The following is a 13,295-nucleotide window of genomic DNA, read 5'->3' as shown; positions in this document are numbered from 1 at the left end:
GTCATGGATTACTGGAACCATGTCCTGTGGTCTGATGAGGCCAAGATAAACTTATTCGGTTCAGATAGTGTCAAGCGTGTGTGGCGGCAACCAGGTGAGGAGTGCAAAGACAAGTTTGTCTTGCCTACAGTCAAGCATGGTGGTGCGAGTGTCTTGGTCTGGGGCTGCATAATTGCTGCTGGCACTGGGGAGCTACAGTTCATTGAGGGAATCATGAATGCCAACATGTACCGTGACATACTGAAGCAGAGCATGATCCCCTCCCTTCGGAGACTGGGCCGCAGGGTAGTATTCCAACATGATAACAACCCCAAACACACCTCCAAGACAATTACTCCCTTGCTAAAGAAGATGAGGGTAATGATAATGAACTGGCCAAGCATGTCTCCAGACTTAAACCCTATTAATCATCTGTGGGGCATCCTCAAATGGAAGGTGGAGGAGCGCAAGGTTCCTAATGTCGTCATAGAGGAGTGGAAGAGGACTCCAGTGGCAATCTGTAAAGCTCTGGTGAACTCCATGCCCAAGAGGGTGAAGGCAGTGCTGGAAAATAATGGTGGCCACACAAAATATTGACAGTTTGGGCCCAATTTGGACATTTCACTTAGGGGGTGTACTCACTTTTGTTGCCGGTGGTTTAGACATTGATGGCTGTGTGTTAAAGCGGCGGTCCACCCTAAAGTGGAACTTCCGCTCATCTGATTCCTTCCCCCCTCTGGTGTCACAATTGCCACCTTTCGGGGGGGTAGGGGGAACAGGAAACCTGTCTTTGACAGATATCCTTTCCCACTTCTGGGAGCCTGGCCGTGGCCAGCGGCCTTTGACGTCAACACGGGGCTCCATCCTCATCCTCCCCAGCTGCCGAGCCAATAGGAGCTCATCTGATTCCTCCACCCCTCTGGTGCCACAATTGGCACCTTTCGGGGGGAGGGGGGACAGGATACCTCATCCTCCCCCGGCTGTCGGGCCAATAGGAGAGAGGAGAGAGGCCTTGTGCATGCGCAGTAGGGTTCCTGGCTGAATCCGGAAGGCTACACTGCCGGGTACCCTTCTCCGCAATGGCGGCGGCAGCACCCGACAGCTAATGGTAACATCAGCTGCGGTGTCGACATCGAGGACAGGAGTGTCCATTTATTAAAAGTCAGCAGCTGCTGGCTTTTAATGTTTTATTTATGTTTCCCCGGAAAACACCACTTTAAGTTAGTTTGAGGGGAAAGCAAATTGAGACCAGTTATACAAGCTGTACACTCACTACTTTATATTGTAGCAAAGTGTAATTTCTTCAGTGTTATCACATGAAAAGATATAATAAAATATTTACAAAATGTGAGAGGTGTACTAATTTTTGTGAGATACTGTATATTCTATATATATATATATATATATATATATATATAATTGTGACAGGAAGTCAGGTAAATCTGTGGGTGTTGTTACAGACGGGAGATACATTTCTGCCTTGTTTAGACAATACACCACTTATTATTAGGTGTCGGCTGCAGAAGTAGCCAGAAAGGTTTAAGGGCGTTGGAAAACTTCAGCTGTTCAGAATGAGGCAATTAAGACCTCTATAAGTAATCCAGAGGATTACTACCAACTGCTGCATCCTGAGGCGTTTTGAGTGAAGGAGAGCAGTGAACAGAAATACTTCTGAAGAGGTGAGGTGCTGTTGATTTTTCTGTGTGATAAAAATCAAAAAGACTATTTGTTTTGTTTTGGATGCTTGCAATTGTTTCCAGCAAGATGGAAGAATAAACCAAATTTCTTGTTTTCAACCGTTTTCAGCTGTTTCTCTGTATCGTTCAGTGTGTAGTGAACCCATCCAGGGGGTCACACACCCCCGCTACCGAGCTAATCCCTTACCCATGGTGGAGTGCCGCGGGCAGTTAAAGTAAACCCAAAATGGAGGAGATACTGAAACAGCTGGCTATAGCAAATGCAAATCAACAGCAGACAAATGCAGGTTTGCAGTGGAGCATTGCAGCTCAACAACAGGCTCACACAGCTCAACAACAGGCTCACCAAGAGAGCCTTGCAGCTCAGCAACAGGCTCACCAAGAGAGCCTTGCAGCTCAACAACAGGCTCACCAAGAGAGCCTTGCAGCTCAACAACAGGCTCACAAAGAGAGCCTTGCAGCTCAACAACAGGCTCACCAAGAGAGCATTGCAGCTCAACAACAGGCTCACCAAGAGAGCATTGCAGGCTTGGAACAGAGACACCAGCAGCAAATGGAGGCCATCGTGACACAGCTTCAGAGACAGCAGACCGAGGCTGGGAGTCAGGCCAGTAATATACCGACTTTTCGTGTAAGACACTTATTGCCAAAGATGACTGCAGATGAGGACCCGGAGATGTTTCTGACCACGTTTGAGAGAGCAGCGGAAAGAGAGGGTTGGCCTAAAGAACAGTGGGCTGGACTAGTGGCCCCCCTATTATCTGAAGAAGCCCAAAAGGCATATTTTGATTTGGAGCTTGCAGACGCAAAAAACTATGATCAGTTAAAAGAGGAAATATTGGCACGTTTTGGTGTAACCCTGGATGTCCGTGCTCAGCGGGTCCACAATTGGAGTTATCAGCTGAAGATGCCACCTCGGTCGCAGATGTATGACCTCATCCATTTGGCTAAGAAATGGCTGCAGCCAGAAACTCTGTCCGGACCAAACATTTTGGAGTGAGTAGTCATGGACAAATTTCTTAGGTCTCTTCCTAACACCCTGCAGAAATGGGTGAACCATGGTGGTCCGGAAACCGCAGACAAACTTGTAGACCTGGTCGAAAGGTACCTAACAGAGAATTTGTCCTCTTCCACCAGAGACGCACAGACTTTCCACTCCAAGACCAGACCCTCCCCACCTATAGGTAAGACTGCATCAAGGGATGGGGGTGGAGAGAGGTACCAAGGAGCAACTAAAGGAATTAAACTAGAGGAATTATCTGGACTACTGCTAATGTTTGGCGAGAGCGGCCTGGAAGACCCATCCCACAGGAGAGGACCAGAAGGTTGATTTGTTACCGTTGCCGGGAAGAGGGACATGTAGCAGCGGTTAGCCCAGCGGGTGATGAACCCATGCAGTGTGACTTTCTGACAGAGAGACGACAGTCACTTTTTGCAACCACATGCACTGCAGTAAAGGGAAATGAGAAACCTTTATATAGAATGTGCTTAGATGGTAAAGATGTTGTGGTATTGTTGGATTCAGGTAGCCTGGTCACCTTAGTGAAAAGTGATCTAGTGGTGGGAAAAACCTTGCATCCTAGGAAAATGGCTGTAGTTTGTGTACATGGGGACACTCGAGAATATCCGGTGACTACGGGTTCCTTTGAAACTTCCCTTGGTAACTTGTGTCACCAGGTGGGTTTAGTTCCCAAACTGCCACATGATGCCATTGTGGGAAGAGATTTCCCAAAGTTCTGGGAACTCTGGGACTGCCCAGATTCCCCAGTAGGTGGTTCTTCTGAGCCTGAAACATCGACTCCAGAAACCTCTTACTGTGAGGATTCTCCTGACTTTCCATTCTCAGTCTTAGCAGGGGAAACACCAGTCCCTAGAGAGGAGCCTGCTACCTCAGAAGAGGAACAGCGGCCGATAGGGTTTGATGACCTCGAGGTGCACAGAGAAAATTTCATCACTGAGCAATTGAGGGACCCCACATTGCTAAGAGCCCGGGAGAATGTAGTAAAGATAGATGGGGAGTTAGTTAACCCTGACGAGAGGGTTGCCCTCCCTTACTTCATTATTGAAAGGGACCTGTTATATCGCGTGTCACAGAGGATAGAGGACACCATTGAGCAACTGGTAGTGCCTAAACTGTACCGCAAGATGGTTTTGGAACTGGCCCATGGGCACATTCTTGGGGGACATTTGGGAGCAGAAAAACCCCGGGAGAGGATCACCCAGAGGTTTTATTGGCCTGGGATCACTAAGGAAGTGGAATTGTACTCCTGTCCAGTGTGTCAGATTACTGCACCCATGCCACATTTCCGCAGTCCGTTGGTACCCCTGCCCATTATCGAGGTCCCTTTTGAGAGGATCGCCATGGACTTGGTTGGCCCCTTACTGAAGTCCACTAGAGGGCACCAGCACATCTTGGTAATAATGGACTATGCCACCCGTTACCCAGAAGCGATTCCTCTCCGAAACACCTCTGCTAAAACCATTGCCAAAGAGTTATTTCAGGTTTTCAGTCGTGTGGGTCTACCTAAGGAAGTCCTAACTGACCAGGGCACCCCGTTTATGTCTAGGGTGACCAAAGAACTTTGTAAACTCTTGAAAGTGACCCAATTACGTACATCAGTATATCACCCTCAAACAGACGGGTTAGTGGAAAGGTTTAATAAAACCTTAAAACAAAAATTGGGATTATCTGCTCCCTTATCTGATGTTTGCCATAAGAGAGGTTCCTCAATCGTCCACAGGGTTCTCTCCGTTTGAGCTACTGTATGGGAGACACCCCTGGGGCCTACTGGACATTGCCAGGGAAACATGGGAGAGTGAGAGTTCCCCTCATCGAAGTGTGATTGAATATGTGGCCCAAATGCAAGATAGAATTGCCCAAGTGATGCCGATTGTGAAGGAACATTTAGCCTAAGCCCAATTGGCTCAACAAAGGATTTACAATCGTGGGGCCCAGGTCTGTTCCTTTGCACCTGGTGATGGGGTGTTGGTGCTGGTCCCCACGGTCGAAAGTAAATTCCTAGCCAAATGGCAGGTTCCCTATGAAGTGTTGGAGAAAATGGGGATGGTGAATTGTAAAATTAGCCAACCGGGAAGACGAAAACCTGAGCAGCTCTATCGCGTGAACTTGCTGAAACCATGGAAGGATAGAGAGTCCTTGGTCGCTAAGACTACCCGATTTTCTGCTCCATTTAACCTGGCTGTCCCTGAAGTTGGGATAGCGGAGACTCTATCCAAAACTCAGCAACAGGAGGTTAAAGAATTTGTGCTCCGTAATAAGTTTTCAGACCTGCCAGGTTAGGTCTCCGGAGTTGAACATGACATTATCGCCACACCAGGGGATAAGGTCAAGTTGAAGCCTTATAGAATTCCAGAAGCCCGGCGAGAGGCAATTCGCCAGGAAGTAAAAAAAATGCTTAAGCTGGGGGTGATAGAAGAGTCAAATAGTGATTGGTCCAGTCCCATTGTCTTAGTGCCCAAACCAGATGGAAGTTGGCGGTTTTGTAATGACTTTTGCCACCTGAATCAAATCACCTAGTTTGACACCTATCCTATGCCCCGCATAGATGAAATGATTGATCACCTAGGTACTGGCGACATTAGACCTGACGAAGGGTTATTGGCAAATTCCTCTCTGAGTCGGCCAGGAAAAAAACAGCATTTGTAACTCCAGACGGATCTTTCCAATATCGGAGGATGCCTTTTGATTTGGTTTATGTGTGTGAATGATGTGTGAATGTGGGGGGGTGGCATTCCTGATTAAATAAGGGTGTCACCCTCAGTTTTGGTGGAGAAGGGATCCCCAGGACCAGGGAGAAGTGATCCCAGGTCCATGAATGGTGTATGAATGCACAGTAACAGAATTGGAGCCGTGGCGTTACTGCTCCCAAGTACCAATGGGGGGGGGTACTTGGATCTAATCCAATTAGATGTGCATGTGATATGTCTGTGCTAGGGACCACAGTGGTGTGCATTCATGCATTCTCTTTGTGACATAATTAATGTGTGTGTTTACTGTGCAAAGATGCATTCTGCGAGGCGTCTCCTGACTGCTGTTCCCTCAGAAGAAGGGGGTACCCTCGGTCACTGAAGTCACTAGTCTAGCTATGTACATGGATGCCCCTGGCATGTTGGCATACAGATTGTAGTCCAGCAAGTGTGTGTGCTCAGCTCTTCCTTAATGGTGTTGCTTTAGCTGACCTTTACACGGCATGTGTAAAATTAGGGCACCTTTTATAAAGTGTAAATTTACACATTGAAACTAACAGAAGCGCACAGGGCGTAATCTACGGCGCACACACTTAATTTTGTGGATCGCCCTATCTCCCTCATTTGCATCTTTGCCTATCAAAACAGCGGCGTGTCTAGCGTAATTTGCGCACGGAAAAGCGCCGGTGTAATTATTTTAGGTAGGACGGAAAAACATGATTTTAAGGCGTATCTCGTTTTGAGGATCAGGCGCAAAGATACGCGCCGTGTAAATTTTAATTATGCCGCGTATCTCGAGTTAAGTCGGCGCATCTGCTTTGTGGATCTGGCCCCAAATTCTTTGTTTTCAACCGTCTTCGGCTGTTTCTCTTTCTCTGTATCGTTCAGTGTGTAGTGAACCCATCCAGGGGTCACACACCCCTGCTACCGAGCTAATCCCTACAATATATATATATATATATATATATATATATATATATATATATATATATATATATATATATATATATATATATATATATATATATATTTTCCAATCCCAATTTCTTACTGTAACAAAAATGCTTGATACGTCCATCTGTGGTCTGAAGCACCCACTGCCTTCATATATCTCTCGGAGACTCCACCGAGATCTACCCACACACGTTTTTTCTTTTGTAGCCACAGAAATTGTGGAACTGGGAACTGTGATTGGTGTACGATGCGACTAGAGTCTTTGAGAGATATAAGAATCCCCTTGTTGTATCACAGGGTACAGCAACCTCTACACTGTATGTTGCAGTACCTCTCCTGTCTTTGTAGCACAGTGAGCTGCAGCAGAGGTGTTGGTAGGATTGTGAAAGACCTGAGGCACTCCTATGCACTCTAAATTGAAAAAGGTATGTAACGTACAGTACATAGTACAGGCGCAGCAACCAAGTGTGTAAAACACAACAGTAAAATGTTAAAATGTATGTACCCCATTACAGCATACAGTAGAGTGTAATGTACACTGCATGTTACATATTCCCGACTGCCACAATCTGTTTGCTGTGTTGTACATTGTATACTCCTGACCACTACACCTGCCTGTATATAGCACTACACACTATGTAACCACCTATTGCTCACCTCTGCACCCCTCTTCCATCGCTTACCGTTGTCCCCCCCCCTGTCCACAGCCAATTTCTGTTCTTTCACAGCTTACTCCCATCCACAGCTCTCACCTCTGCACCCTCCTACTCCATCCACAGCTCTCACCTCTGCACCCTCCTACTCCATCCACAGCTCTCACCTCTGTACCTAGCCCCCACCATTATCCATAGCTCTCACCCCCGCATCTCCCCCTCCATCTACAGCTTTTACTTCTGTAACACCCCCCGTGGCGCCATCCGAATGGAACTTTCCCTTTATAGTGCCGTTGTATGTGTTGTACATCACTGTGCTTTGCTCGAGCATTTTTTTTTCACGATCGTGTGTAGGCAAGGCAGGCTTGACAAGAATCACAACGAAAAAAACATAGTTTTTTCTAGACCATTAAAAATGGTCGTGTGTACGCGGCATTAGAGGCGCCTCTCTTCTTGTTGTTGGTTTATACCATATATACAAGTTAAATCTAGAACAATTTATCCAACTGTATATCCAAAAACACTGTCAGGTGAATATTACTCGGTTTTTAAGGATATTTTAGCCCCATATTTATCCAGACTTTTCAATCAAGCAGCAAATTCAAAAACTTTCCCAAATGAACTTCTAGAAGCTGTAATAATAACACTTCCAAAACCTGACAAAGATCCTGACTCTCCCTTGAATTATAGACCCATATCTTTACTAAATTCCGATCTTAAAATTTATGCGAAAGTCCTAGCAAATAGATTAGTTGACATCACCCCCTCATTAATTAGACCCGATCAAGTAGGATTCGTTAAAGGTAGACAAGCTCCCGATAGCACTAGAAGAATGCTGAATATTATTAACAGAATACATAATGATCGAATGCCCGCCCTACTTTTAACACTTGATGCAGAAAAAGCATTCGACAGAATGCACTGGGGATATATTTCACACACTTTATCTAAATTTGGCCTTGAAGGATTTATACACTCTGCTATTATGGCATTATATACTCATCCCACTGCTAAAGTTTTTTCCTCAGGTATGCTTTCTAGAACTTTCACACTAACCAACGGGACCAGACAAGGGTGCCCTTTATCCCCACTGATTTTTTCCCTTGCAATAGAACCCCTAGCGGAATATATTCGCTCTTCCCCAGATATCAAAGGCATTGCGATTGGTCAGGATGAACACAAGTTGGGCCTTTTCGCTGATGACATTATACTGACTCTGGCCGATCCTGAATTATCCTTACCTTCAGTAATTATTGCACTAGAAAAATTTAAGGAAGTCTCATACTACAAAATCAACATAAATAAATGTTACATATTACCCATAAATATCCCTACTCCATTAACAGTCAGCCTTAAATCAAAGTTTGGATTCATATGGAATAACAACTCGGTAGAGTACTTAGGAATTCGACTTGCACCACTGCCAGCCAAAATTTATGATGTTAACTTCCCCCCCCTCATAGAACAAATTAGTGGCGACCTATCGAAAATGCAGAAAATTCAATTATCATGGGTCGGGAAAATAGCTGCATTCAAAATGCAAACATTACCAAAGATCATATATTACTTTAGATGCCTTCCTATCCCAATTCCGGCTAAATTCTTCAAGCAACTAAACATTAAACTGAGACAGTTTATTTGGAATAAAAAAAAACCAAGGGTAGCCTTTTCCATTCTTACCTCCATTACGGCTCATGGTGGTATGAACTTACCTGACATCAGGAATTACTATTATGCAGCAATACTAGATCAAATGAAATATTGGTTCTCCCCCCAGAAAGATAAACTATGGTTGAACATAGAACAAGATTCTACCAAAGCCTCCGATTTATACACCCTAGCATTAGCTAATATTGTACTCCCAAAAGTAGTCAATCCCAATCTATTAAGTATAAAGGCCACACTATTTGCATGGAAATACATACTTTCTAAATCTAGACATTTAGGAAATAAATCTAAATTATACCTCCCTACAGAAATTATTAACTACTGCAAAATCCGTATGTCAGTAGACGATTGGATCAAACAGGGATATTATCTTTACGTTAACCTCCCCCTGAATTATAAAAATGTCACTTTGTGCAAGCTGGGAAGGTGTAAGCGTCTCAGGGATTTTAACCCGGAAAATACGATGGAGATACCATCGTTAATCTGGGATTATTTATCCCAACAAAGGGATTACGTTAAAAAAGGTATTTCATACTTCTATAACATACTTTCATCCCAGCCAGTTGAAAAAAACACTCATATGATAAAATGGGAAAAAAACTTAGACGTATCCTTTTCCTGGGATCAATGGAAAAAATCATTCCAGACAATTAAAAATGCATCTTCATGCATCGAACATTGGGATAACGCCCAAAAAATTACCAATAGATGGTATCTAACTCCCTACAGGCTATCTAAAATCTACCCTACAATGTCCGACATTTGTTGGAGGTGCAAAGAACAAACTGGAAACCTCCTACACACTCTTTGGAGTTGCAAATCACTGAGAAGCTTTTGGAACTCAATATCATCCTTCATAGCAGATTTCACAGGCAACCTGCTTACGCTTACACCTGCCTCAGCTTTACTGGGCATTGGCCTGGAGATATACCCTACCATTTATAGAACTGTCGTGACCCATATCTTGATAGCCTCGAGACTAACTGTTACTAAACTATGGAAATCCACAGAAGCACCTAATATTTCCACAGTTATAAATAGAGTGAATACCCAAGCTCAATTCGAGCTGATGCTAGCTTATAAAAACCACACATTCCCCTCTTTTAGGAAAAAATGGAAAACATGGCTAACACATCATAGAGCCTCCGCCTATTTAAAAGATTGCAATATTTAATTTCTACTTAAGTTTTTGAAAACATTTATGCTTAGTATTAAGCAGTATGCAGGTGTAGAGCAATGAATATTTTACTAGTTTATAGTGGATATTTTGTTTGTATTTATTTTACTTTTATTTTTATCTTTATTTATTTATTTTTACTCTTTCTATAGTACAGGCTGTACCATTACTTATCGTGATGTCCTTCCAGTCCTACAGTTAGAACCCAGTTGGGGTAGACTGGTCTAGGTCATCAAGGCCCGTACCATGTTTACAAGCACAGCCTTTACAGATCTGATTATATCTATGCTGTTTTGTCTGTACTGCAACTCTGTCATTTATGCTTTTGCTGTATGTATGTACTATTTTATTGATATAATAAAAAATTTATAGTTGCAAAAACACTTTTTTTTAACACCAATACAGCCTACATATAGAAGCATTTTATCCATCTATCCATCTAGAACCACTGGTTTATAGCCTAGATACAGCATAAATATCGAATTATTTATTCAACTCATACATCCAGAACTGCTGATGTTTACTGCACATGCAGCCTGAATATGTACACATTTATCAAATGTCTCCACAGCTCTTTTGAGCCATATTCAAGCTGGAAAAACCTGCAAGCCCCAGAAATATGTGTAAAATACATTGTAGTACAGTCAATGTAGCTATGAACTGTATCTCTGGTTAGTCTCATCTTTGCCGATGGGACAGTAGCATTTAGTCATATGTGTTTCACAGTGTGTTTTCTTTGACCTCACAGGGGGATTTGCTAATCACTAGTTGTTCTTACAACACAGAAGACAGAAGTCGGGTCACAGTGGTAAGAGCCCAATGCCTACATCATAAAACATTTTCTTGTCACCCTCTTGGGGATCAAGAGCAAAGAACTATGTTGGGTTATTGTCAGATTATTTCAGCTCTGCTTGCTGTTTTGATCTTCTTTTTTTTTTGCTCGTTATTCTTCTATCAGGAATATGAAATGTTGGGTTACATATTCTTACATTTTTTTTGTTAGATATGTAGAGTTCATTATGTTGTTCCTGGATACGTTTTACTTGGTTGTATCTCTTGAACAATACATTTGATGTCTTGCATCTAAAGCCAGCAGGGACCATTACAAAATGGTTTACTCTGTATATCTGTATATCTGATTACCAAAACTACTATTACAAATGTTTATCTCAATAATTTTCACAGTAGACTTTTCTTTTAAATTAATACCAATATATTTTGTTAATACATTGTTCTATCATCTCCTTCTGGAACACTATAGGGTATATTTATAAAGCAGAGAATGTGACTTAAGCCTCGTACACACGATCGGATTTTCCGACCAAAAAATTGTGATAGCAGTGTTTTGTTGGAAAATCCGGCCATTTGTATGTTCCATCGGACAATTGTTGTCGGAACTTCCGACAACAAATGTTTTATAGCATGCTTTCAAATGTGTCTTGTTGGATTATCCGATCGTGTGTGCACAAGTCCATCGGAAAAAAATCAAAAGTACAAACACGCATGCTCCGAACCAATGCTAACCATAGCACAACATTAGCAGAAGTTGCCCAATGGATAGCGCTAAAGAGCTGAAAAAACACATAGTTTTGTGTATGTTGGTGGAAAAAGTTCTGTCGTCTGTATGCATACCAAGTTCAAAGCCAACCCTTCGGGGCTGGTATGGATTTTAAGCGGAACACGCCCCAAAATGTAAAAAAAAAACAATGGCGTGGGGGGCCCTCAAAAATCCATACCAGACCCTTATCCAAGCATGTAACCTGGCAGGCCACAGGAAAAGGGGGGTGGACGAGAGTGCACCCCCCTCTCCTCAACCCTCAATCCTCTCCTCCCCCAAAGCACCTTGTCCCCTTGTTGATGGGAACAAGGGCCTCATCCCCACAACCCCTGCCTGATGGTTGGGGGGTCTGCGGACATGGGGCTTATCAGAATCTGGAAGCCCCCTTTAACAAGGGGGCCCTCAGTTCCCAGTCCCCCTATGTGACTGGGTATAGGGGTACATTGTTCCCCTACCCATTCACCAAAAAAATTTCAAAAAAAGTTAAAACGACAGGAGACAGTTTTTGGCAATGCCTTTATTAAAAAAGTCAATCACGCCGCCAACAGTCCCGATAAAAAAAAAACACAACCCCCGCTAGCATGGAGGGCGTCCCGACGACTGCCGTCTTTTCACTTCAACACTTTTTTTTTTTAAATAAAGGAATTGTCAAAATTGTCAAATTGTCCTGTCCTGTCCTTTTTACTTTTTTGGTGAATGGGTAGGGGAACAATGTACCCCCATACCCAGTCACATAGGGGGGCTGGGAACTGTCCGCAGACCCCCCAACCATCAGGCAAGGGTTGTGGGGATGAGGCCCTTGTCCCCATCAACAAGGGGACAAGGTGCTTTTGAGGGCATTTGGCCTGGTATGGTTGAGGAGAGGGGGGTGCACTCTCGTCCACCCCCTTTTCCTGTGGCCTGCCAGGTTACATGCTTGGATAAGGGTCTGGTATGGATTTTGGGGGGCTCCCACACCATTTTTTTTTTTTACATTTTGGGGCATGTTCCGCTTAAAATCCATATGAGACCCGAAGGGCCTGGTATGGATTTTGGGGCAGGGTTCCCCTTAACCACTTCAATACACTGTGTTATATAAACTACACTGCCTGCATTGACTGAATATAAAGTGTACACTGAAAATATAGGCTACACTGAATTCAGAGTATATGTGTGTGTGTGTGTGTGTGTGTATATATATATATTTATATAATATATACACTGCTCAAAAAAAATTAAGGGAACACTTTTGAATCAGAACTCCTGGGATATTGATCTGGTCAGTTGAGTAGCAGAGGGTGAGGGGTGTATACAGAGGGGGTTGTTAATCAATGTTTTGCTGCTTTGCTGTTAATTTAAATTAACAACAGGTGCACTAGATGGGCAACAATGAGACAACCTCCAAAACAGGAATGTTTTTTCAGGTGGAGGTGTCTGACATTTTTTTTCCCTACTCATCTTTTTCTGACTGTTTTTTTACTAGTTTTGCATTTGGCTAGGGTCAGTGTCACTACTGGTAGCACGAGGCAATACTTGGACCCTATAGAGATTGCACAGGCAGTCCAACTCCTCCAGGGTGGCACATCAATATTTGTCATTGCCAGAAGGTTTTCCGTGTCTCCCTGCACAGTCTCACAAGCATGGAGGAGATTCCAGGAGACAGGCAGTTACTCTAGGAGAGCTGGACAGAGCCGTAGAAGGTCCTTAACCCATCAGCAGGACCTGTATCTGCTCCTTTGTGCAAGGAGGAACAGGATGAGCACTGCCAGAGCCCTACAAAATGACATCCAGCAGGCCACTGGTGTGGATGTCTTTGACCAAACAATCAGAAACGGATATATATAAATTCCCGGTGACGGGATGGGGCGTGGGACTTTACGAATGCAAATTGGATAATACGGGGAATACGGGGAATAACAATT

At 43.7% G+C, this 13,295-nt stretch overlaps 1 protein-coding gene across 3 annotated transcripts in view; it reads left to right on the top strand.

The window, feature by feature from the left end:
- DBH (dopamine beta-hydroxylase) overlaps nucleotides 1–13,295 on the top strand; it is a 158,038-nt gene that overhangs the window by 103,766 nt on the left and 40,977 nt on the right. For all 3 annotated transcript variants that reach the window (XM_040324160.1, XM_040324161.1, XM_040324159.1), the window contains exon 9: nucleotides 10,585–10,644. In XM_040324160.1, coding sequence (XP_040180094.1) covers nucleotides 10,585–10,644 — 60 coding nt within the window. The remainder of the gene's footprint in view (nucleotides 1–10,584; nucleotides 10,645–13,295) is intronic.

Source organism: Rana temporaria, chromosome 9, assembly GCF_905171775.1.
Source record: "Rana temporaria chromosome 9, aRanTem1.1, whole genome shotgun sequence".
Lineage (NCBI taxonomy): Eukaryota > Metazoa > Chordata > Amphibia > Anura > Ranidae > Rana > Rana temporaria.
This window is presented reverse-complemented; position numbering and strand designations above follow the sequence as displayed.